This window comes from Macrosteles quadrilineatus, unplaced genomic scaffold (genome assembly GCF_028750875.1).
Source record: "Macrosteles quadrilineatus isolate MER2022 unplaced genomic scaffold, UCM_ALF_1.0 Scaffold_2__2_contigs__length_208266976, whole genome shotgun sequence".
Taxonomy (NCBI): domain Eukaryota; kingdom Metazoa; phylum Arthropoda; class Insecta; order Hemiptera; family Cicadellidae; genus Macrosteles; species Macrosteles quadrilineatus.
In genome coordinates, this window is record NW_026542595.1 from 113,486,044 (window position 1) to 113,513,239 (window position 27,196).

The following is a 27,196-nucleotide window of genomic DNA, read 5'->3' on the forward strand; positions in this document are numbered from 1 at the left end:
AAAGAGAGTGTGTTATTAAAACGCTTTTTGAGAAAGCAGTTCAAACTCATGTTTTGTGAATGTGCCGGGATTCGAACCCGTCCCTCTTGCACCGAAGTCCAAGACACTAACTACTAAGCTTAGCCCTTAAAGGGGGCTTCTTCAGAGTAAAGACGAAAGAGAATGACGTTAATTATGTACTAGATTTTATTCTTTGATATTGCAATTCAGATTAGAATTGTGGCAGTAATATTTTCTATTTCTGTCCTCAGAAAGGTCTTCTTACCCAAATCAAGGTTAAAAACAGATTTAATCTCACTTAAACGCCAAAATACAAAATTGTTAACTTATCAATGGACTAATTTCCACAATTTCAGGGGTGGAAAAGATTTTAAAACTTTGTAACTCCTATTAAGGAGTTTAATTAACCAACCACAACGAAGTATGGTATGGAATTGATTGAAAAGGCATGGTGTGAAAGTTATTCGAAAAGGGATAGAGTTCACCTAGCTTATCTGAGAAATTTAGAGTCCATAAAATAACACATACACAATAGAATTAAAAAATTAAAAACTTAACACTGATTTCGTCCTAAAAAAGGGCCTATTCGGAGAGTAGTCGTGTATACAAATAGTTAATAGCTGACTAAATTAGCTCAAAAATATCAAGTTACAAAGACAAGTACAAAACTTACTGATGAGGATCGGACGAGTCGAAGATTTGCTTGTAGCGAGTGACGAGCTGGGGGAACGTCTGGACAAAGTTTTGGAAGCGAGGAAGATTCTCAAGAGATAAGATCTCACTCCAGGAGCGACTGGAGAGCCAGGATGGGGCTGGGTTGACGGCTTCCTGTCAACACAATAAACAAGCTGTGTAAGTGAATGATTACAGTGCATAGCAATTCAAAGGTTGCCAGTTCGATCCTGAGAAAAAGTCAGTAGCTTTTTGTTTGTTCAAAACTGGGCCCAGCTGTCCTCGATCATTCAGTTAATAAGAGGTCCTGGTTAAAATAGCTGGTCTTACCTAGCTATTATTATATATAAACTACATCTAAGAGATCCAAAGCTTTGCAAGATTGTATATTTCATTAACTACCAATATCAAACTCAGTACAAGTCTATATAGAGTTTATAAATATAGTCTGTATGGTGGAACCTGTCCTTAAGTCTTAATGGGTGGCCAATGCGTTAAGGCTCGGACCAGTCCCAGGTAGTCAGAGGGTCTGGAGACATCATACAGATTATAGTCAACTACAGCCAACATAACCTAGCAATATATTATTCGCACAACCTGGTTATGTTCCTATGTCTTGGTTATTTTTTTCAAGTCCTTTCCTTTGAACTACTGTACCAGATATAATAAAAATTGTAATTTTAAACCAGCAACAGAAAAATACTAATCATTTATATTTTCAAACTAGGTCGAAATTCACCAAAGTCGAAAGTAAATTAAGTGAAATCCAATACAATTCTTTTTTATACTTTTCAGAGTCACTTATCCTCAACTACTACAAAAATATAATTTGCAGCCAAATATACGTTTATATATTGAAGCTTTGTTTACTTTTAACAGGGATCCTCCAGAAAGAAAGAACATCCACTCCTGGTTATCAACGAGTCCTTGGTCGAGCATGATACGAACACACAGTAAGAACGCAAACTGTAACTTGTTCTTCTCAAACAAGCTGCGGCAGACGTTGGAGAACAGACTGAACGTGAAGTAATCGTTAACGGCAGCTATCCGCTCGTCCACATCACCTGCAATGCAATGGTCAAGTAATGTAAAAAAGCATACAGGAAAATAGTTCCAAAAGTCTTTCTAGGGAAATATAAGTTACATTCAAATTCCAAAATTGTTATAACACTTCAAGACGGGATATTTTTTAACGCCTGCCGGACCATGCTACAATAATATTTCCCTAATCGTCCTTTGTTTTCGCCATAGCTGTTCAGTATTAGTATCAGATAACTACCGGTAATTAATTTAATCATTAAACTGTAGGGTGTTTTTTTGGAAACATAACCCAAATGACAAGTATTTGGAGACACTTTCTAATAAAAAAAACCTTGTATGTTTGATTCCCTGTTTTCATTACATCATTACCGATCAGCTGATATTGTTGGATAGTTAGCTATGAGGTTCAGAGTTTTTGGAATTTATTGTAAATAAGACTAAATATGATGTTTTCATATTGACACTAGTACTTGCAGGTTAGATTCGACAAACTATGCAAGCGTGAGTCTATCAATGTTGTTATAAAAATCTTCAGAACAGCTGATCTGAGAACAGATTAGCTTACTTGCTAACTTAACTTTAAAAATCTAAGAATGTACTCACTGGTCTTCTCAGTGTTGATCATGCTTCCGACAAAGATGTTGATGAACCACTCCAACGAGTATTGATACATCGGGTCCACACTGGCCAGATCGGCCAAACAGAAGAAAAGTATCTGGCCACGGTTGGCCACCGGGATGTACAAGGCTCTCGTCTTGTCTATGTCTAACTGGGTGATTTCAGCTGCTTCCACTTTTTGCTGGAAAAATAAAAAACATCTAACTGGAACAAAAATAGGTGTTTTCAAGGAGCATGAATAATTTTGGAAAATGGCTAGTACAAATCTAAGAAAAATCAGTAGCCTTAAACTGATAACAGGCTTGTTTATAAGGTTAACAACTTATAGAACCTCTTGTCCTCGACTGGTGGAAAACAACAAAGAATTACTTTGATCTCGCCAGTCTTGACTTTGGAAGCCTCAAGGGTGAGGATCAGATCGATGTTGTCGACAGGCGAGCCTTCGGACGTGGTCAGTTTGACGAGGATTCGGTCTTCAATCTCCTTCAACTCTGCCTTCATCTGAGCGCTGCTGGTGACTATGTTGGATCTCAGTTCCTCAAGGTCAGGACGTTCCTGCATCACCACTAGACCTAGTAGTTGGTCTTGCAGACCACTGGAGGCACAAGAGTAAACGTTACTTTGCAACAAAGTTGTATTGTAAATTGTAGATTTTGGTTTTTTTAACGTTATTTTTTTCTACAGATTTGCATTCTCTAAATTGTGTACGTCTGACGTCTATAAATAGTTTATTTATTAGGTACTGGAAACTTAATTTCAAAACTTTATTGGCATAAAACCACAAATTTACTCTCAATGTATTCTTCTAAAATGTATACTCTCCGTGTTGAGTCTTATTCACAATAAATTCCCATTAACACTATGCAACAATGTATATCAGCTGTTTGGCAATAAGGTAAAGAAAACAGGGATACCAACATATGAGCTTGTTTTGACATAGGCCTACAAGTGTCTCAGTTTACTAGTAATTTATATTGCGTTGAAAAAAACTGTCTGAATAACCTTACCAACTATTAAATGTTAGGTTATGTCTCAGTTTGTATGTAAATAAATTTGTATTAAACAGGATTTGGAGAGATTATACAAATTTTACTTGATAAACATAGAGGAAAAGGTTTACAACATAGAGGTGAGAAGGGTTTGTCTAGGTACATCATGGAAAAGACCCCTTTACTGCTATCACATATCCTTTAAAACCAAAGAAATGCCCTTCTAAATAACCTCAACACCAGCGTGAAGTTCACCAGATAACCTTTTAACTTGAAATGTTAGGTTATGTCACAGATCTACCCTACTCTAACTTTAAAGAGGATTTGAAGATGAGATGATTATAACACTTCAACCTGAATAACATAAAGGTAGTTAAGTCATAACGGAAAAGATCCTTGTGCTATCAAATATCCTTTAAAACCAAACAAATGTCCTTCAACTAACCTCGGCACCAGCGTGAAGTTGACCAGCAACACTTTGACAGACACCTCGGGTGTGTAGTGAGGGTTCGCCAGCCTGGTCGTCAGGTACAGTCGGAAGTGAGCGCTGAATGGGATGACCACATCACCCAGCTTAACTACTGTTTGGCCGTTCTGTACGAAGGTCGCTCTAGTCAGTATAGGGTCGAGTGCAGGGTCCAGATCGGTGCCGATGTTCTCTATCAACAACGGTTTACCGAGACGGACTGCGCCTTCCAGTGACCGCATCAAGTCTCTGTCGTTCAACTTGCAAATCGTCAGGCCTTGCGATTTACCCTGGATAAATCATGTTCTTTATAATAATTCAGTCATGGCCAAATGGAAGTTGTCGTTATCTATACATTTTTTTGTGTGTGGACAGATTACATAAGTTTATGGAACTTGTGACTTCGTTGTCTTTACTTAATACTTCTAAAATCCAAACCTATTTTTTCAGTTTTTCTCAAAGTTTGAAAGTTTAACAATTCGAAAACACAATTTTCCAATGCAAGACTATATAATGTAAAAATTTTTTGTATTTTTATCCAAACTAAAAATAAACTGAACATACATTTTAGATAAGCTAATTCCTTGTAAGCGCTAATAAAAGTCACATTGATAGAATCTAACGTGCTTGAAGTTACTATTATACTACTAGTATACTACAAAGCTCTTGAACGAACACTTTAATTTATGTGCACAGCAGAACCTTAAAAACAAGACTCTGAAATAGAAACTGTCACTTTGAAATACACTAGATTGTATACTACTTGTCAATGTTAATGCAAACCTCGATAAGAAGTCTACCTTGATAAAAAGTCTTATAATTACCATAAGAGACTTTGAGTATCAACTGTGAAAAAAATTAATCAAAACACAAAATGAAAATGGTGAAATAGTGTAAAGTTTTGTGTTTCCTGTGTCAGTTTGGACTCTTTCCCATTCAGGTAAGCCTGCTGTCCTCTCAAAAAATCCTAAAAAGCTAGGCCCTTGTGCTCTATGCTACACCCTTAACCTCAAAATGAATATAAAGTTACTAAAAATAGGATAGCGAATTTCAAATGGTCCCACCATATTCTTAACCCAGCGATTGGCTTGTCCCTGCGGGTCTATAAATAGCGGCCATCTGTTGGAATTGAACACAAGCACTGCGTTCTCCGTAGACAGTGTGTCCCGAGGTAGTCCGTCCAGCTGCCAACGTCTGATAGTCACCGGCTGACCCAGCGTAGTGACGGGCGTACACCCGTGGGTGTGGGGGACACCCGCTGTGGCCACCACTCGCACCCACTGCTCTAACAGTTGGCGGCGGTATTTGTCTGTGAACGGACCCATGTACGCCACGCAACCTACCAGTACAAAACAGATATCAGTCACTAGTTACAGAAGTAATCAGGCTTACCCAACTCTAGATGCACAAAATATTTTTAAAACTTTGTAAATATATTATTATTATATAAACATTGCTACAAATTTGGTTGGATAAATCATTTAGTAACATTTTGAATTGTCTTGTAAAAAATATTTCTAAAACTTGCAAGATTTTGTGTGCAAGATATGTAAAATGGATATCAGATTTTAATAGTATTACTTGACGAAATATTCTAAGGGGAGTGAGCTGATCAACTGGCAGGGCCAGTCTCCAAGGTCATAGGTTCAAATCCTGCCAATACCCTAAAAATATTAATCTAAGTCATGATTCCACGACTCCCTAGCCCTAGCCTGAAGTAATATGTAAGTTCGGAACTAGAGCCTATAGTGTTCCGGTTCTAGGATGTGAAGTTAAAATTAAAAAAAAATAAAATAAAAATGGTCAAGTTTGTAGGCCTATTACCTGCACTTATCAGAATGTCCCCGACCAAGGTCTCCATGTTGGCTTTGATGTCCTCGATCGTTTGTATCCACCGAGTTCTCTCGTCCGACAGTCCATTGACCAATCGGAATGCTCGGTTCAGTCTGTCCTCACACAGCTTTGAGTTTGCCTCGAGTTCGTTCTTGCGATCCATCGTTTCTTGAAGTTTCTCCTCCAGAATTGCCAAACCGTCCATAACCTAACAGAGAAATTTGTGTACAGACTCGTTGAAATATTATAAACGACAATAATATTTACATTAACTCAATATTCAATTTGGTTGTAAAGCAAACCAATTTTTATCTTTTAATTTTCAAACATTACTGTATCACATTTTCTCAATTTATTGAATGAGTTAGAACAAAAAGCTGATTGAAAAAATCAATAAAAATAACTTTATTCATATTGCAGATTGTGTACAGAATGGCGTTAGTTATTGTTATAACTAAAACAACATTCATAGAGAGGCAAAAGCAAAGTTAAAACAGCTCACTGTAACAAATTTCACAGCATAACCTCTAATATTTTCTACTTCTATGAAAAACTCACAACAAATCTTCAGTAACATTATGCCTACCTCCTTCATCTTGGCCTTGGCAACTGCGAGGACGGCCTCGGTGGCCTGTAGCTTGGCTGTGGCCACTGACAACGCAGCCTTCTTGGGAGCGACGGCTTGGTACACAAAGAAGTACTTGTAGATAGCGTGAACCCACATACACAGGGATGTGCAAGCTTTCGACACCTGTACAACAATTAGGGGTATTAATTAACATATCTATTAACTATTTATAAACAGTTTTTTTCTTCTAACTTTCATATGGTAGGATTCTAGGTTCTAGTCTCTATCCTGGAACCGTTTTGCACATTACTTCAGGATCAGCCTAGGGAGTTGCAGCATTAAATAGTTCTTCCATTACAAAACATTATACCGTTGATGGAATCCAATAAAATCATCATCATTTCCGTACAGTTTATAGTGCTTACAGTTATGATCTTCGCAGGCTGAAAGTTGGGATTCTTGATGTAAGGTTCCAACTTCTGTATGAGAGCCTCGCTCATGTTCTCTTTGTCAAAGTTGACCAGGGAAGACAAGAAGGCTCCGGGATCTCCCAGCATCAACCGTCCCGGCTCCCAGAAGTCCAGGACCTTCTCTCCCGGTCGCGATCCTGCCACCTGCAAACATCCGGAGATTTGTTGGAAAGAGAAATAAAAAATATTAGCAAACTGGTACATAAATTCTCTGATTAGCTTGACATTAAAATTGTTAATGTTCATAAAACGTCTTGGGTAATGATGGAAATTACAAATCTTGCAATAATTTTTGAAAGATGATTTTTACCGTGTTGGGGTTAAACTATTTTGTTCAAGGTGAAAAGGTATATAATAATAACACACTAAATTTCAATCAAAATTATTAAAAGCCGTTATGTTACATAACATAGTTATAACAAATTTACATAAATTTTAATAACAAATTTCACTGAAATCGGACCAAAGATGAAGTCTCTGTACAGATCCACAAGCTCACAAATATCACTTTGAAAACTAATTTTTGAGTTCAGGAGGACTCAAAATGGATATTAAAACCCAAAACTCAAAAGCAAAAATTCTGTCGGAAATAATACTTTCTCCATATACTATGTATATTAAGAGGAAAGTGATGATCCGCCTTAGGGTATTTTATTTGAACAAGCGCATTTGTTTGAAGGCATTTGCTCAATCTGTGTCAAAAAGTGCTAAAAATAAAAAATAAAAACTATCCCACTCTCACATTCTAGAACGCTATAAGCTTTAGTCCGGATCCGTTTTACTTTCATGCAAAGCCTAAACGGACACAGGAAGGCTGTGTCGACGAAGACCGAAGCCCTGCGCTCTAGAACCAGCTTGCTTCTTAAAACTTAAATAGTGAAAGTTTACTGCTAGTTTTCCTCTGACCTTGTTGGGTTTTATGTCCTTGACGATACAAATGACTTCCAGCACCAGTACAACCCCGGCCGGAGGACGCTTCAAGGCTCTCACCTCGGAGATGTCGTTCTTGTTGAGGGCCTTCAGACTGTCCTCGGCAGCCTTCAACATCGGCATTGCCTCCTCTATAACCAAAGACAATACAGACTTCCAGCACCAGTACGAACCTAGCTGGAGGACGCTTCAAGGCTCTCACCTCGGAGATGTCGATCTTATTGAGGGCCTTCAGACTGTCCTTGGAAGCCTTCAACATCGGCATTGCCTCCTCTGTAACCAAAGACAATACAGACTTCCAGCACCAGTACGAACCTAGCTGGAGGACGCTTCAAGGCTCTCACCTCGGAGATGTCGATCTTATTGAGGGCCTTCAGACTGTCCTTGGAAGCCTTCAACATCGGCATTGCCTCCTCTGTAACCAAAGACAATACAGAATTCCAGCACCAGTACGAACCTAGCTGGAGGACGCTTCAAGGCTCTCACCTCGGAGATGTCAATCTTATTGAGGGCCTTCAGACTGTCCTTGGAAGCCTTCAACATCGGCATTGCCTCCTCTGTAACCAAAGACAATACAGAATTCCAGCACCAGTACGAACCTAGCTGGAGGACGCTTCAAGGCTCTCACCTCGGAGATGTCGTTCTTGTTGAGGGCCTTCAGACTGTCCTCGGCAGCCTTCAACATCGGCATTGCCTCGTCTGTAACCAAAGACAATACAGAATTCCAGCACCAGTACGACCCCGGCCGAAGGACCCATCATGGTACCTTGAGTTTGTACTGTACGTGTAAAGCACAGAAGCATTATCGTCAAAATTGGTGATAAGATTGACATTAACTTTCTGAGTTGAGTCAGGATCAGTCTGTAGCTACGCCAACCAAACACCCCTGTTACAAGTTGTAAAAGTTAAGCAACTTATTTTTATCAATGGCACTCAGTTATTGGGAAACTCATTCTCAGCCAATAGCGTTTCAACACCAAGTTATTAACACTGACAAAAGTCAGTCACACTAATGGATTGAACGCTTTTGAGTGAACAACAAGAAGACATAACACCGATTATGTTACGTGCTCGGCAATTGGGCGGCCAAGAAAGGCAGAGGGATTGAGCAGAAAATTGTTAAGGACTTATTTTTAAACATTTGCAATTTTAGGGTAGGTGTACTTTATCGTACTTTACTTCGTTTTCTTCTAATGAAAAAGCAAGTTCTCTTATATTTTTTGACCATACAAGCCATTGATGATACAGCTGTTTTCAAATTATATTTAGGGGTTTCTATCAATGTTCCTTAATATCTTTTTGAGTATCCAAGGTAGCCTCAGCTGAGAAATACCCTCTGAATAAAATATATTTACCAAGGTCAGCTTGGGCAGAGTCTGCAATGGTTTGACATTCTTCCGCCATCTTGGCCGCGTCAACCTCCTGAGCTTCGACCTTCTGTCTCGTCTCTTCTGCGATCTCCTAAAGAAAACATATGTTCAAATCAAATGTCGAATTGCAAATTATTACAATATGAGGATCATTCTTTTGAAGAATCGGAAAACCATTTCATAAAGCTAAATTTAAAAATATTCTAAGTATAATGAATATTTATCTAGGAATAAATGGGGATTTAATTGATCCAAAGATCCATTTCCTAATAGTTCAATAGTCATTCTAGTGGTTCAATAACCATGATAGCTTAGAAATGACATGTACAGTAGACACACGCTAGTCCAGCATATCGGGACTTTGGTAGTGACGCATAATTGAAAATATATTACTTTTTGTGATGAAAATGAAAAAAACCCCTTGAGTTATATTAAGTGTATCTGATTGGTCGCTCCTGACTGGCGATCTCTGCCAATTATTTCTCCTGACATCTTTCTGTCGTTCCCGACTCTTCTGATCGCACATAGCAAATACAGGATTAAAAATTATTTCACTGTTAGACCGACGCCGTACAATTAAATATTTCACACCTTCAGATGCTGGCTTAGCGGACTTTACTGTACCGAGCAATGCAATCAGAATGTAAACTAAATGAATCTTCAACATGTAAACATAAAAAATCGCAACACAAACCCGGTCTGCTTGTATCTGTGACAACATCTCTTGTGCTACAATCTGGGCTGAGTACAGTTGCGGCTTCATAGTCTCCAACTCTGCCTGCATCACCTTCACGTCCTGCGCAGTAGTCAACAGGAAGTCCAAACCTACAACCACAACATTAATGGTACAATCATTCCTGGCACGTAATTGCACAATTTTTGTTTGGATCTAAACATAGTTTGTTATGTTGTTGAATTTTTCATCTCTTTCACCAAATCACGCAAATAAGTCAAGTATAATCATGTCTCTTTTTAGTGCTTGAAGGTTGGGCCATCATGGTTAGAATCTGAAAGCTTCCCAACAATGATGTTTGATAGTTAGTAATCTAAGTACCTACAAAGATAACTAATGTTCTTAATTTTGAATAAAAATAAGTTCATGCACTCCTATATTTAAGAGACGGACAAAAAATTAAAAATAGCTGAAAAGAGAACACTTTTTTCAACAACTACTAATAAAACATTAGAAAAACACCAACCAAGGACCTGGAGGAAACCCTGATAACCTTACAAAAAGACAGGTTTTAATATGGCGGAAATATTTCAGATAAATACTAATCAATTTTTTTACATTGTACAGTAGACTCCCTCTTATCCGGACACCTTTTAACCGGAAATCGGTTTAACCGGACTACACTCGTCGAAAATGACATCTCTTTAACCGGACAATTTTTATCAGCTCATTGGTTTAACCGGACTAGATCGGCAGGAAGTGGGCGGTACTGAAGCGACTGTTCTCGTGGGAAAGATTTGAGACCAGTGATCACATGTCTAAATACAATGCCCTCCTAAATTTAAGTCAAATATCACCGTAAACGGTCCGTTTTAACGAGTTTTTGGGGACGTCGGTTTAACCGGAAAAACCGTTATCCGGACTGACCTCGGTCCCGAGGAGTCCGGATAAGAGGGAGTCTACTGTACTATTATCTGAGAAAATATTTAAATATTTGATTTTTACTAAAATTTAAAGAATATTTTCAAATGACTATAAATCAAAAATAAAACTTTAAGGAATCAGGTAGAACAATTAAAAATCTATAATTACACAACAGTATTAACAAATCCCAATATATTAGAAAGTGTTGAAGAGCCAATTAACGCTTGCCTGTTTGTAGACGCAGAATGCTCTGAATCATCTCTGCCTTTCGGTTGGTCAACATTGTAGCAAAACTCTGCAGCAACTCCAGGTATGATGTCGGAGTTACATAGTTGTACCTGGACAACTCCTGAAATAGACGAACACTTCATGTAGCTATTTGTGTATTAAGAGTGCAAAGTACGTCATTGCCGCTCGACAACAGATGCAATAACACACAAGATTTTTCCTACCACCACAATTAACTTAACATAACACACAGATTTACCTAGTTGTACTGGTATATAAAATGTCATTTAGGTTATGTTTGCTTTTTAGGTTATGTTATTTGCTTAACGGTAGTTAAAGTACCTGATCCGCGGCTGTGATTGGTGTAGAAATGCCACCAGTGAAATCACTAAAATCAGCTGATTAGCTCTGAGGCGTAAATGATCCATTCTCACTCTAGAGCGTAAATGAATTATTTTGCATACTGTTTACAGGTGTGGCAATGTGATAATTTCCATGCAGTGATAGGAAAAGAAACTAACCCTACTGCTGAAGTTTTACATCATAGTCATCCCGCTAGAGATGGGAAGTAATAGTCAGGAACGCTTTTTCTTTTAGGTAAAAGGTGAAATTATACTTTTATTTTATCTCCTATTACTTCCTCGATTATATTAAAACTAACAGAAAAACTAAGTAGGTAACATTCCTGACTATTATTGTAAAGGGTTTTTTTGCATCTCTTGGTGTCATCTTTTAGGTATCAACCTCAGCTCTGGGTCGTATTTCAAACTTACAACGTAACGAAAGCTTTGTTTTATATCGTGATGGAAAATGACCGCAAGTATCTATTAAATTACCTACCTAAGATGTCTCAATCTAACCTGCAGGTAAAGTTCGCTGGCAGTGACAACACTTTGATGCATGTATTGAAAGGTGCGGACGATTCCCCCCTGCACTTCCTTAGACACCTCCAGTTGCGGCAAATCTTCCATGAACCTCTCCGCTACACTCTGGAAATGGTACAAAACATTCTCAGAACTAAAATGCAAGTACAAACTAGCCTACAACGCATCTAATAAAACAGGTATTTTACATTTTTGTTTGTATAGACAGACCAATTAAAAATAAACATTACCTTATTATAGGAAAACATATGACGTTTGTAAGTTAGGTCTCACCTGTAAAGCAGAGTCAGGCCAAGCAGTGAACCAGTCGATTGTGCAGCAGTTGACTAAAGCAGGAAATTGACGTAGTCTCGCACGGAACACCTCGCCAATTGGGCTGGAATCAAGGAGTAAAGCTATATACACACATTTAGGGATCGGAAAGTAAAATAGTATACAATCCAATGTATTCATAGTTAGATTAAATTAGTAGAGAGATAAGCCGGGTAATATGAGACGCAGACGACACAATGCAACACACGGCAGAAAGCTTTCCTTACGGCACCTAAACTGAGGCACGTGTTTGTGTCTGCAACATCCATGTGCTGACAAGTCACAGTTTGTAGCACAGACACAGATTTATGCAGTACGCCACGTATCTCGGGTGCAAAGTGGCAAAAACGAGCATAAGATTAAGTTGGTGCACACATTGTCAAAGAAATTAAGATTCAAAATGTTTTTAAACATGTGACATGTATATTTATTCTATTCAGACTAGGTACAGAAACCTCATAGTGATGACGCAATGCAGGTTGCTTCGCACAGACTTGAGGTAGGCAGACATGAGATTAGACTTGGTAGCCGCCAGCCCCGCCTCAGTCACAGGCCCCCGCATTGTCTGGTAGATCTTGTCCAAGTCTTCCGGAGCGTAGATGTTTGGGACATCCCCTGAGTTCAGGATGTTGTTCAGGTCTTCCAGAAATGACTCTTTTTTTATCTAGTTCAACATAGATTCAACATAGAATATCATACAAAAGTATTGTACTTTTGTTTAAATAAAAGTACTAATATTTATTGAGGTTACTATACAATTTTTACGGCCATTGTTAAAAACTAATTGACAATGACATCTTGGAAACCCAAAATGGATTTCATATAGATTCATTTCTTTATTAATAGAAATCCCAGCGTTTATTATTTTTTCTAAATTTTAGAAAAAGTAAGAACACTCTTAGTTTTAACATTACCTGAGTATCTGAAAACAAAAAGACAGTTTCCTTGTTGTAAAGACCAGCTCGCAGCATGAGTCCTTTGATGTCCTCCTTCCACTCAGAACTTCCGTAAGTTTTGCTCAGTTCTATCTGAAAACAAGTGGACTCCGCCATGTATGTCGCCAGCCGCGTCAAACTTTGCCTTCCTACGGCACAACACAGTCAGTCATTGAATATTATTCTCTCGCTTACATGCTTAGTGTTTTGTACTTGTTTTTTTTTTTATAAAATTATGTCCTCAATTTTGAAATGTGCTTAAAAATATCTTTGGCCAAACTTTTGAAGATGTTTTAGGATTAAAACAATTAAAAAATCCACTACCTTTATGACAGAGGAGTAAGGTACTTTAATACTTTCTTATTAAATGGCGACCATACAAAGTAGGTATTTTAAGCCAAGTATGAATGGAGATGAGTGTAGCATGAGTGGCGCGATCTTGTAGTCTTGTTAGTGACTAAGACCGACATTCCTTAGACACAGCTGTTAATTAATAGCCCATACAGCTAATGGCAACTAAAGGACCTACAGTTTATAGTGGAATCCGAACCACATTTTTGACTTGGTATATATGAATTGGTCTAATTATCACAAAGGATACACACAGGAACTACTGTGCGCTTTCAGCTCTAAAGCTCGGCCGCTTAGAAAACGACCTGCGCGCTAATGCTAAACCAATGCTGGAGGAGGTCGTTTTCTAAGCGGCCGAACTATAGTATGTTGGGCGGAAATATACTTGTGACGAGCAAGGAAAAGCCCGAGCAGTCAGCATTGTGTCAAAATTCCTCTAGCACAGGGTACATGGTCTTCCTCCATTATGAGCGTAGTACGTGAGGGAGAGGGGAGCGGTTTTGGACATTACCGTAGACACCAGCGACTAGTGCAACACACCACTTAAGCGAAATTGAATGTTTCCTCTGTACCTTACTTCTTTGTATAGGCAAAAATAAATTCATCCAAGATTTGGATCACTCACCAGATCCGCCCATTCCGAGAAGCAGAGCGTTGCCTTGAGGCTGCCGTATTATCCTGGAGATCCGACAAACATGAGCTACTGCGTCGCTGAACAACACCAGTCTCATGGGAGACGTGCTTTGGTCGTTGTAGTCCTGCAGGTAGTCTTGTAGAGTCAGGAACAGCTGAAAATAGTTACGTTTAGATGAGTAATTGTATATTTCAGCGGTTACTTGAATGTACAACTGTTTCTTGTATGCGGAACTAATTTGTGATCATGTAGGCATTCGTGGGGGTAGATTGCCCATTTTTTTACAGAAATATAAATAATTTTTTATCTACACATGATGCCAGCCATAATGCAGCTTTCATGGTGGGTTTCACCCTACTTCCAATGCTCAATTGCCAAAACTAATTAGTTAATATTTTTTACGCTAACACATGAAGATTTTCAATCTAATAACACAGCCTGAAGAGATTTTGTGAATGTGAAAAATCTGCGATTCTGGCTGTAATTACTTGTGATCAGCCGTTAAACTAATGCTATTAATATTGCCTACATTTTTTTAGAATAACTTAAAAACCTAAAACTGCTGGCCTAATCTATGATTTGGAGGATTATTCATTATTTAGTCCAACGGATAATAATAATTTTCTTATTCAACTTAGTAACAAAAAAATTGAACACCGTAGTCAAAAACGTAACATTAAACCTACTAACAGATGGATAAATTACAACAAAAAAATGTTAACTCACGTATAAATTGCAAAAAGCTTTGAGAAATTATATAATTTAGTTTTACGGTAACTGAAAGAAAAATGTATAATTGATATCTTTGCTTGAAGTATATTCACAAGGGTTACAGAGGAATCAACTAGTGCCACTTTGTGATTTAGTCAACAATTATGTTTTTTAAATTTCCTTACTGCTGCCTTAGTTCAACATTTTCCTAGTTTTTTCGACCCACAAACATTATCATCCACTTACCTTCTGGCTATCGGTAATCCGCTGATACAACTTCACGTCAGCGCCTTTGTTCATGAAGTCACCGTAAAGCAGTTCCTCCTCGGTTTGCAGCACTTGGTCAGCTGTCAGATTAAACTGAGAATTTACAGTGTCCCGCAGAAGTTGCGAGAACCATTCTCTGTCCTTGTCATTCACCAGACGGTCTCGGAACACTCGGGTGTTCTCGTGATACCAGATCCGCACAAGGTCTTCTGCACGCTGAACACCATAACGCAATAAATTAATTATATAACACTAGATAGGGACGCCGACTAGGTGTGTATTTTAACGCATGAGTGAATGATGAGTGTAGAATGTGAGATGATCTGTGTAGCTTTGTTACTGACTAAGATCAGTTGTTTAATTAGTCAGGACCATTTGTTTAAAGCCCGATGGTTAGGAACAGCTGGGTCAAGTATCGAACCATCAAAAAGCTATGGTCTGTTCAAGAAGCAGCTGAAAACATGGCTTCCGGACCGACCTTCTTCTCAGCTGGTGAGTTCCTGAATAACGAGATAACTTAAAAAAAATGTAACTTAATTAATTGTCATTTATAAATGTTCTCTAGGAATATTTCATTAAAGAATTTCTCTATTACACTTTTTATTTATTATTTAATTTTATATTTTTGAGTTTGAATTATGGTTTAAATATCCGTTTTTGGCCACCCTGAACCCAAAAATTGGTTTTCAAAGTTATGTCTGTGTATGGATGTGTAAAGAGCTACATACTACACCTGTGGTCTGATTTAGTTGAAATTTTGTACAAACAATTTTTTCCAATTTCAATTTGTAATGGTGTTTTCCCCATAAAATTTCATTAAATAATGGAGTGAAAAATCACGATTCAAAAGTTAATACAACTATTGTGATCTTAACCATCAAATACAATAGTTACTCCCACTGCTTACCCATTATAAGGCGTTGTTGACAAGCTAATGGGAGAAAGAATGTTTCATATTGCTGATACCCTTTATTTTGCTAGTTGTTTGATACTAATACTGGAGCTGGTTGTTTAACACTGTAGCTACGATAACTCAATGTTTTAAATTTCATGAAGGATTGGTTTGATATTTTATCTCTTATCCTGGGGTTTGAGACTGTTACCTGTATCTCGGCGGGGGCGACCATGAGCATCCCCTGGAACACATGGCTGAGGTCTCGCAGGTTGAAGGTGTAATGTGTCTTGGCGGGGGTCGGCAGCAGTTCCCTAACCACCGTAATGTACACAGCTAGTGTTGCGGCCAGAGTAGGCTCCAGTAGATGGGTCTGACCCTGGGTCTGGTCCAGCCACCACCGCAAGATCGTCCCGAAGATGCAACGCTGAGAGGAAAATATCAAGAGTGCAAGAGAACTATATAAACGGCTAATATTCAGACTCTAAAAATGTTAGGGGAGGGAAATATTTAAAACAATACATTTGTCGCGATTACGTATAATAACAAGTTAAGCTTATTTATAGCAAAAGAAATTTTACCAAACGTTACCTTGCTGTCATCTTGCATCTCGGGAAAAGCGAGGTAGTTGAAGTGTCGCAGCAGTCTCGCAGTGACAGGGTTGCGACCACCTCCTGGAGGACCCATCGCGCAGACAAAGTTGACGTCAACAATCAAACGGAACTCTCCGATGCTCTTACGATCATACCAGCCTGCAAACAGGAGCTGAGGACTGATGAACCAGTAGCAATATCACAGATAATTGAGATGTATTTTTTTTAGAGAAAGGAGATCAAAAATTATTTTACTCAGACAATTGGCCAGCCTGTAGTGTGAAACTCCTGATCTTATCAGACTACTCACTAAAAAAAGGCCCCTCTACTCTGTTGGACACAGACCTGAAATTGTTTGTCACATTACTTCAGGTCAGGTCAACGTTAAAAAAGTCCTCAGGGCTCGTTTTGTTTTTGGCATTCAATTTCTTTATGACCTAGACTACTATCATAGTATGTTTATGTTCATGTGATATTTTTTTTAAGTTTGAATATTTTAGCGAATTTCCCATATAGGGAATAAGCTATTACCGTAGGTCTCATGGTAAGACCTAGATCCGGGACCGATTTACTTTTTCGTTTTGAGGTCCCCAGAGGCCAAAAACACCATACGTTCAAATTCATATATATATATATATTTATATATGTGTCCGTTAGCGCGATAACTCGAGCAAAATTGATCCGATATTGATGAAATTTGGTACAAACGTGTAAACCTACATTTATTCGAACGAGTTCGCGAACCAGCATAATCGGATCATGGGATCAGGGGTTTATGGGGGGTTTTATGGGGTAAAAATGGGTTTTTCTCATTTTTGACCCTAAAAACTTTAAATTTCTAAATTTCTCTCTAGACCATTTTGAAGAGCTTAATACCCCCGCCGCAGCAAACCTGCAGACTAAGCGAATTTTCATTTCCCTGAATGGATTTACACAAAAATGTCTCCTTAAAAATATCACATTTATTCCCTATTTAAATAGAATCAGTTTAAAACATACTTAGGTTTGCTGCAACAGGGAGGGTAAAAGTGTTTTTTATGTAAAATGTTAATAGTTAGTAAGAAATAAAAACATTTTCCAAATTTGGGCAAAATATGATTATAAACAAGCAAACTACAACAGTTTACTTATTCTCCATAAGAATAACATGGGAATTTTAAATTTACAATTTTTTTGAATTTTCTCCATAACCATTAGGCGCATTATAACGCTTCAATATACTAAATTATTTGTTTTTTTAAGCTCTACAAAATAGTTTAGAAAGAAATTGCAAAATTTTATGTTTTTTGGGTCAAAAATGGGAAAAACCCATTTTTACCCCATAAAAGCCCCCATAAACCCCCGTTCCCATGGTCCGATCATGCTGGTTCGCGAACTCGTTCGAATAAACGTAGGTTTACACATTTGTACCAAATTTCATCAAAATCGGATCATTTTTGCTCGAGTTATCGCGCTAACGGACACATATATATATATATATATATATATATATATATATATATATAGATATGTACATGGATGTTAAGTGGACAAAATTTATATACAAAGCTGTTAGGAGGACAATTGCTGTCCTCTTATTAATAAGAAGACAGTCCTCTTAACATCCTTGTATATAACATTTTGTGTCCTTATAACAGCCTTGTGTATGGCAAAAAAGGCATACCAATACACTTGTAGGAAAATGAATTTCCCAACTAAATCCCATACATTTTAAATGGGTCTGTCCCCTGAACAGCCGTGTGTATAAATTCCAAATATGTGTCCTCATAACGGATTTGTGCTTACCAAAATATCCTGTGTTTTTATAAACAAATTGTTGTATTTAATATTTTATCTAATTAACTATACAGCACGATGTGTAACTCACTCACTGATCAGGTATACAAGTGTTTGGGCACTTCTAGACGGGCTAGGAAGTAGAAATTTGGCACGATGACAGGTCTCTGCCCCAAACCATGAGGAAAATTCACAAAAGTAACAATTTCGCATTTCAACATCCCCCCACAAAAAAGTATGTGTTTCTTGAAACGTCTGTTGCGGCATGTATTAAAATTTTACAATTATTTTTACGCTGCATTATTGTTTTTGATCAAAAGCTGGAACCGACGTAGTAGGCCTGTATATTAACCGCTTTGCCGTACCTCTTACCGTTTCCGAGACCACTCTTACCGTTATCACCTGGGGACCGAGCTTTGCTCGAAGAAAGTCATTAGTATACTCTGAGAGCAGAGTTTTGTCACTGCCGTTCATCCAAATCAAATGTTGCAGTCTATTTGCAGCCAATTAAAATTGGCTAAAAATAAAGTTATAAAAAGTCCTCATAACTTTAGAACGGATCAAGATTTTTAGAAACTAATTGCGGCATTGTAATCAGCGTAAAATTCTAGTTTGAAACAATGGGTCACAACCCTACCTTTACATTTGAAAAAAAACTTTGTATCCAATAATGGCGGATCCAAGATTGCGCCCAAAAATGTATACCCAGTCAAAACGAAGTACTTACTGCACTACAATTATCTGACGTGGTCCGAAGTTGATATCTTAAAAAATGTAGAAAAAAGTAGGGCGGGGGAACTCATTTAAAACTCACCCTGTATTATTAAAAACATTTGGGTTTTCTTTTCCGAAATTTGTTTGGCTCTTCTACCCGACCGATTTTCATTATTTAGGTCTCAAATTGAAGGTATGCACGCACAGATTTCACATCAAGTATCAGCATATATATATATCTACATTCCTACTCGGCTTATACGTAAACGAAATTTGCTCCCCATATATTTCTTATGGGAGTACAATTTGGTTTTTCTTTTCCGAGTTAGTTTGGCTCTTCTACCCGACCGATTTTCATGATTTAGGTCTCAAATTGAAGGTATGTACGCACAGATTTCCCATCAAGCATCGGCATATATCTATCTACAGTCCCACTCGGCTTATACGTAGGCGAAATTTGCTCCCCATGTATTTCTTAAGGGAGTTAAACCTGGTTTTCTTTTCCGGGTTCGTTTGGCTCTTCTACCCGACCGATTTTCATGATCGAGGCCTCAAATTGAAGGTAAGCACAAACAAACTTCCTATCAAACATCGGCATATATTTTTCTGCAGTCTCACTCGGCTTATATGTAAACGAAATTTGCTCGTAAAAGTTTAATTATTTTTTGGATATGATATTTATTTCAACGCTGCGGAGCAGCATGGGTCGGGGTAGCGGATTTCTACCCCCGGATATTTACCCCCATGAAAAAACGCCTACGTCATTTTGACGTCACGAAGGGTGGGGCCTATACACGGTCGAGAAATAGCCCGCGACTGGAATTTTACCCCCAATATATTAATAAATAATCAACATGTAATTGTTTGATTATAAAGTGATTTGCCACAGCAAGGAAATCTACCCCCGGACATTTACCCCCGGATATCTACCCCCGGAAATCTACCCCCGGACAACTACCCCCAGACATATACCCCCGGACATCTACCCCCGGACATCTACCCCCAGACATCTACCCCCGGACATCTACCCCCGGAAATCAACGGCTCTTCGGTTAAGCATTGTCTTGTAATATCCAGTATAAAGCATGCGATATGTCATTGTCTTGTTTACCATTATCTATCTTCCTAATTCAATAATCTGTAACAGTCCTTTTCCACCCGACCTACTTCAACGATTGTTACGATTGAGGTGTCATATTAAAGCTTAAGATCTTGCGCAGAGCAAAATGGTCATTAAAAAGGATATTTTGATTAGAGCTTCAAAAGGTTGACCCCTAAGCCTTTGATTTATTTCTAGAAGGTGCTTCCAATGGTTGACCAACTTTCACACTACACAGTAACAGTTTTAAAGGTGAAATGTGAGCAGATTACTAATCAGTTCAATTTTTAAGTCAGGTTGAAAACCAGAATAGATCGTCTGCAACTGTAAACAAGAGATGGAACACTACCCCAAAACGACTTTTCGTTGTCAATTGGCCCTCTATCAATGACCTGTGTTGCCTGTACAGCGAGGCATTTTGAGAAGGAGAAAATCGGCCGGATGAATGCTTTAGGTTTATCAATAACGAAGATAAACATGGTTTTAGTTACACACCAGTAATCTTTGAGTTGACTCTTTTAAACTCATTGTAAATATCCATTGTTATTAGTTTTTAAATAACTCCTTTAATACTTTGCAATTGCTCGAATTCGAGCAACATGTACACTAGTTACATATAATTGCACTTACGATTTATTTGATCCGTTTATTTACGTGAGTCACAACGTTTTTAATCTTACTTGGTTTTGGATTTTATTACAAAACGTGATCGGAAATGGTTGTAGTATTTGTAAACAAAATGTAATAACAAATTTCCAGTGACAGCTAGAAAAAATCATCTTTATCCAGCTTTTCATCTTTCACAGCTGTTCGTTATTTCATAGATGTCGTATTCTCCAAACAAATTATTAGTATTTCATAAATTACTGGCAAACATTAGGAGTAGTCTAAACTTGACAAAAATTCAAAAAAATTGGGGGTTTGGACAAAATTTATTTTAATTCAAAAGTAATGAGGCCATATTTTAATGGCTTAGTTATTCGTGTCAATCCACCGAATAAAAAAAAAACTATTTAAATCGAATCACGATCGATGCTCTAGTTTTTGAGGAGAAGGCCACGTAAAATGCCTTCTGGGCCTTGACAGACAAGACAGAAATTGAGATAAAGACTTGTTTTGGCTTCTTTAATGTATGAAACGTAAAAATGACCAAAAAATATATAATTTTAAGCAATGTTCATACTAAACTCTAATTTCATTAAAATAAATTCTTAAAACCAAAAGAACCATGAGGTAAAAATACCTTCCCTATCCCGAAATATCCAATTTTATTCTTTTACATTTATTCTCCGTTATTTCACAACCAGCATTGACAACCAGAACCAATCATACAATATGTTAATGTTTTATTTTTTACGATTAATTATTTGTGTAAACAACTACACTTTTTAGCCAATGTAAAACTCCGGATAGTGTCTACGACATAGGGATCATGCTATTTCGTATTACTAGGAGGTAATTGATAGTGAAAAAATTATTAATTCATTAATCAACCTGTGGTAGGCTTTTTATCAACATTTAATTGCATTTTTTACCACTAGTAATCAGAAAATAACCTCCTTCAGTGATCTATAATATTAAAACGTAACAGGGGTTTTTTTATTTCACGATTCTGAATCAACCACTTGACGGATTTTCATGATTTTTGTGTTGAAAGAAAGATAATTTTGAGAACTAGGGAATGTCGAATCCATAATTTTAGTTTAGGGTCCCAGTTATTAAGAAATTAAGTTTTAATTTTTGAAAAGTCTAGCAGCCGATGCTAACATTCTAAACTAGCTAAAAGTGACGTAGGCGTTTTTTCATGGGGGTAAATATCCGGGGGTAGAAATCCGGCGACCCCTAGTTAGTTTTTAAATCTTGTGGGGTTTTTAAGAACAGAACTACATGTTTTAATGCGAACAAAGTTTATGTGTTTACATGGTAATACATACAGCTCTTTAAATAATAGTGTCTTAGTTAATATTTTTTATGTGATTGGTTTACTTGAGAAAAACTGAATTTTTAATGTTAGCTTTTATAAAAAAAGTTATGAATTAGATTGAATGAAAACCATACACGTTATCAAAATTTACATATCATCCATACGCAGGTTTCCTTCAATAATTGTGGATTTTATGATGTGTTTGAAATGCCGCCAAGTAGCAAATAGTTCCATCTTGTCGAGATCAACAAGGATACAGAAAACATCTATATATATATATATATAACGCTAAGCCGATTTTGTGACAATAATTTGCTTAACATAACAGCTGTAAACATTCAGCGTTTGTGACACAAATTCAGCTTTTGGATGAAAATGAAAAGACATACGAAGGGTTGACTTATTTATACTATGTGTAATGCTGATCATTGATACGTCCAATTCTTCGGTAAGAGGATGACAGATTAATTAAATATACATAGTAAAATACTAGGATGTTCATAAATTATTTTGTAAAGCAATCTTTGATTTGTTGTAGTGCAATATAATTTGTTTTAACTAACAGCTGGTTTAATATAAAAATATTCTATAGAACTATTAGGTTATTTTATTTAGCCTACTCTGATTTTGTCATTGATTATAGGAAATAAGTAAGATTAGTAAATATAATTAGACCACAGAGATAAGTAAAACGATTGCTGTATACAAATCGAAGCTCTGTACACGAGTCTTAAAAGAAAAGGATATGCAAATAATTTTACTGCTCAACTTTTTTAGGAAAGAGTTGGAAAATAACAATATTTACATGTATTAATTCGTCTTGGTAGCTTTTTGTTTACAATCAATGTTAGTCTGCTTACAATTTGTTTGGATTAGGCTCAGAAATATTGATGTCATAGAAAATGAGATCAAGAATAATCGGTAATTAGGATTTTAAATTACCACCACAACCTCAGCCGGGTTTTATCCAAAGATAAACTGATGGATGACATAGATTGAACACAGCGGCATCATTGACCTAAGATACTGCAATTGGACAAACCATCCTTTTATGAAATAAAAAAAAGATTGTTTGGGTGTGTTTAGTTGTGGTTACGTTTGGAGGCAAAATATCAATTTTATTTCAACTATAAATATCTTATACTTTTAATAAATTAATATAGGAAATTACGATGTAGGTTGATTCAATAGGTGGGTAATTATTACAGATATTAGAACTGATAACGGTATGGAAAATTAACATAGATAATTACGTCACTAGCTTTACTAGCGTGTTTACTTTTTAAATTCCTTCAACATGTGACTAGTTCTTTTTTCAAATGAATGTTATTTTACCTAACCCGCCATGTTAAACTTCCCTATCCCAAGCGTGATGTATACAACTTCCTTACTTCTCGAGTGATGTAAAGTTGAAAAAAACTCACTCGGTGATGTAATGAAACCCATTTAAATAACATTGAGTGGATAACTTAAAAAATATACCTCTATGGAGCCAACGACGTTCAACGCTAGAAATCAGCTGTGTGTTTGAATTTTATTGTTATGCTTTGAAGAATTTTCCTAACCTAGCTTTTGTTTGTAAATGAACGTTACTGCTAGAAGATGAGTGAAATTGATAATGAAGCATATTGCTCGTAACCTCCTGTATATTGTCGGGTCAGGTAAAATCTTGTATGTTACACGTTACGCAAGAGCGTGTTTACATCACTTCGGTAAATTATGCAACTCGCCTTCGCTCGTTGCACAACATTAACCTGCGTGATGTAAAAACGCTCTTACTACACTTAAAATGTAAATAGCTATTACCCAAACAGCTACCTAATTCAAAACAGACTATATGTTATGGTTTTTACTTTTATTTGTTTACTCTTATTTATTTAGCAATTGATACAGTGAAATTAACATACTTTAATGATGTTAGGATACCAAAGGTATATTTGTGTAGGCATACAGTACTGTACCGTGAATTTTATTGGATAATATAGTTTTATTTTAGGTAGTTTCTATTCAGACCTACTGGAAATTGTGTATAGTATGAGTAATTGTATTGTGGTGATAATAATTATGGAAGATAATAATTATCCCGTACGTAGGACGGGCTAGCATCTCGTATGTTTTAAATTTCACGATCTGCGCTCGTACATGTGCCGTTAGCTATGAGTGTATGTGAAAATTGGTCAACCATTTAAATCACTGTCTGAAAATAAATCAAAAGCTTATGGGTTAAACTTTTGGAGCCCTTTAACAAAATATCCTTTTTAATTACCATTTGCGTTGCACTGAATCTTCAGCTTAAAAATGACACCTAAATCAGTTACAGCTTAATGAATTGGGAAGATAGATGACATTAAACAAGACAACGACATATCACATGCAATTAATACTAGATACTAGAGGGTAATTATTAAACGAAGAGCCATTGATTATTTTTATAAACCAATTACTAAAACCAACTACAACAATGAATATTGGCCGATACGTAGTGTAGCACGGGGGGTAGATTTCCGGGTGTAGAATTCCGGTGTCGGACATTTATGATTTGACCACTGGGGGTACATTTCTGGGGGTAGATTTCCGGGGGTAGATATCCGAGGGTAGATATCTGGGGGTAAATGTCCGGGGGTAGATGTCTGGGGGTAGATGTCTGGGTGTAAATGTCCGGGGGTAGATGTCCGGGGGTAGATGTCCGGGGGTGGATGTCTGGGGGTAGATTTCCGGGGGTAAAGTTCCGGTATCAGGTTTATTAGCATTTTGATTAATTAAAACTGTTAAGTAAACCGTGAAATGCGAGTTGATTGAATATATAATAATTTATCCATCCTAAAAGTTCGCGCCCGGAAATCTACCCCCATACATGTGATGTCAAAGTGACGTAGGCGTTTTTTCATGGGGGTAAATATCCGGGGGTAGAAATCCGGCGACCCCTAGTTAGTTTATAAATCTTGTGGGGTTTTTAAGAACAGAACTACATGTTTTAATGCGAACAAAGTTTATGTGTTTACATGGTAATACATACAGCTCTTTAAATAATAGTGTCTTAGTTAATATTTTTTATGTGATTGGTTTACTTGAGAAAAACTGAATTTTTAATGTTAGCTTTTATAAAAAAAGTTATGAATTAGATTGAATGAAAACCATACACGTTATCAAAATTTACATATCATCCATACGCAGGTTTCCTTCAATAATTGTGGATTTTATGATGTGTTTGAAATGCCGCCAAGTAGCAAATAGTTCCATCTTGTCGAGATCAACAAGGATACAGAAAACATCTATATATATATATATATAACGCTAAGCCGATTTTGTGAACAAAACTCCTCCCTAATTTTTGAACCGATTTTGATGATTAGGGTGCCAAAAAAATTACCCTGATTTGTAGATTTGTAAAATGGTTTTCATATTTTGAAATCTTTATTAGTTTGGGCAGGATCTTCCGTCAAAGTTGGGTTTTCTCCCATAAGATTAACATGGGGGAATCTAAACATTTAATTGGAAACTTTGTCCCTACTAATTTGAGAGACCGGCTGGGCGTAGAAACTTGGTAGAGGTGTCCAAGAAAAGGTATCGGTCTGTAGAAGAGCCATCAACAGAAAAACGAAGTAAATTCCCTTAGGGCTCTGCCCTAAAATCCTTTTAAGTTTCCTTCCCAGATTTGTTTACATTTTATCGTCATATGGATAATTTTTCACTACTTTTTAATGAAGCAACTGTTAATATTTAAATTGCATTTCAAACAACACTACTGAGTTTGTCAAAAAGAATTATTTGCAATGTAATTTTCTGATTTCAAAATTTATTTTGTTCTGCATCATCTCATGTTTTGCAAAATAACGTTCAATTACAAAATCACTGGAAAATCTTAATATTACAGAAACTCTTAAAATTATTTCTTATCGAATTATATTATATCTATTGTACGGGTTGGTGTCTGCCTTTTTGACTACTTTTGCCGATATTTATTCATATTATTCAAGACAGATAGGTTCATGAGATCATTTCCATACATGTTTTCAATTATTAAAAAAGATTTCGATTGTGTAATACAATACAAAATAATACAAGTGCAGAAGTTCACGTTGCCCATATGAGCCGTGTTCATATTTTGTTTAAATTAATAGTGGTTTACAGCAACTGGATTAATATTTTAATAATTTTTATAAAGACATGTGTGTATGATTTAGAAAGTCATTAATCTGCAAAATTGCAATTTATTGCAGACTTTTTAGAGGTGTTACTTCGATGTATTCATTCAGCTTAGTGAAAACAGAATAGATCCTTTGAATGTTATTAAACTAACGAATAGGGTTGTACATGTTTACTAGCGCTACTCAGCAACAAAACCCATTTAATTTATCTCTAAAAGAAATATCTCAAAATGCACCGGTAACTTACCCAGATAGTAACATAAACAAAATGTCCAAACTCGATACTACAAAAAAGTTCAGGCCAGAGCCATTTTAATGCGCTTGGATTGTGACACTTATTAATTCGATTTATATTTCTCTTAACCAAAAGATGATAAAGATCTGCAGAAGAAGTTCATTGTGCTATTATCGTGTCTAATAATATCCAAACACAGAAACCTTGCCTAAAATTAAAATAGTACCTATATCTTGAAAGATGTTTTGCAGTGGCCTATTACGGACCGGGGCCCACTTGGTTGGCCTTAAGTGAGATTTGTGAAAATAACACTACACTTCGAATGTAAAACAAATTTCACAAAGAGTAATTACCATTTAAGCAGTTACTGTCATGACAGAAAGGTCGTGTTCCTTTTGAGCTAGATATCCTCATCCTTTCTAAGATACGTTGATTAACAACAATGCATGTAAACGTCACTATTTACGTAACAATTTACAGTATTTGCTTTTAGAAAATGCAGCACTGCTTTGTCATTTGCATTATTTGTTGCCAATGAAGCCGCATGGCCATAAGAACGAGGTCCCTCATTTCGAGAATAAAAGACAGCATCACTACAAGTATATTCCACTACACCTAAAATTCCGAGGATATATTATATTGAGCACTTTATGTAATTGATAAGGCTGAGACAACTGACATCCGCATGTCATGGAATCAATGTTATGCTAAAATTGCTAAATTTAGAGGGTTATTCATTGGCACAGAAGTACGGTATGATGACCGACGTGACGAAGGAAAAATAAAACTTTCACAGCTTTAGGGTGGACCTCCCTTTGAAATAAGAACGTGCCATCTCAACAAACATATATTTTCTAAAAAAAAAAAAAAACCCCACACACAGATTTAATCTGCATAACACTGATGAAATCGCAGAAGTGTGTGCCACAAAAGATCCAC

The 27,196-nt window shown here is 36.8% G+C and overlaps 1 protein-coding gene across 1 annotated transcript in view; it reads right to left on the reverse strand.

The window, feature by feature from the left end:
• LOC128986185 (dynein axonemal heavy chain 1-like) overlaps positions 1 to 27,196 on the reverse strand; it is a 70,221-nt gene that overhangs the window by 11,229 nt on the left and 31,796 nt on the right. The window contains exons 34-54 of the mRNA XM_054406381.1: positions 16,360 to 16,520; positions 15,980 to 16,195; positions 14,856 to 15,092; positions 13,890 to 14,052; positions 12,893 to 13,062; positions 12,434 to 12,642; positions 11,940 to 12,042; positions 11,643 to 11,771; positions 10,783 to 10,903; positions 9,652 to 9,782; positions 8,943 to 9,048; positions 7,564 to 7,718; positions 6,613 to 6,801; positions 6,206 to 6,370; positions 5,611 to 5,827; positions 4,851 to 5,125; positions 3,766 to 4,076; positions 2,701 to 2,926; positions 2,317 to 2,512; positions 1,543 to 1,736; positions 674 to 828 (exon numbers count right to left, since the gene is read on the reverse strand). Coding sequence (XP_054262356.1) covers positions 674 to 828; positions 1,543 to 1,736; positions 2,317 to 2,512; positions 2,701 to 2,926; positions 3,766 to 4,076; positions 4,851 to 5,125; positions 5,611 to 5,827; positions 6,206 to 6,370; positions 6,613 to 6,801; positions 7,564 to 7,718; positions 8,943 to 9,048; positions 9,652 to 9,782; positions 10,783 to 10,903; positions 11,643 to 11,771; positions 11,940 to 12,042; positions 12,434 to 12,642; positions 12,893 to 13,062; positions 13,890 to 14,052; positions 14,856 to 15,092; positions 15,980 to 16,195; positions 16,360 to 16,520 — 3,829 coding nt within the window. The remainder of the gene's footprint in view (positions 1 to 673; positions 829 to 1,542; positions 1,737 to 2,316; positions 2,513 to 2,700; positions 2,927 to 3,765; positions 4,077 to 4,850; positions 5,126 to 5,610; positions 5,828 to 6,205; positions 6,371 to 6,612; positions 6,802 to 7,563; positions 7,719 to 8,942; positions 9,049 to 9,651; positions 9,783 to 10,782; positions 10,904 to 11,642; positions 11,772 to 11,939; positions 12,043 to 12,433; positions 12,643 to 12,892; positions 13,063 to 13,889; positions 14,053 to 14,855; positions 15,093 to 15,979; positions 16,196 to 16,359; positions 16,521 to 27,196) is intronic.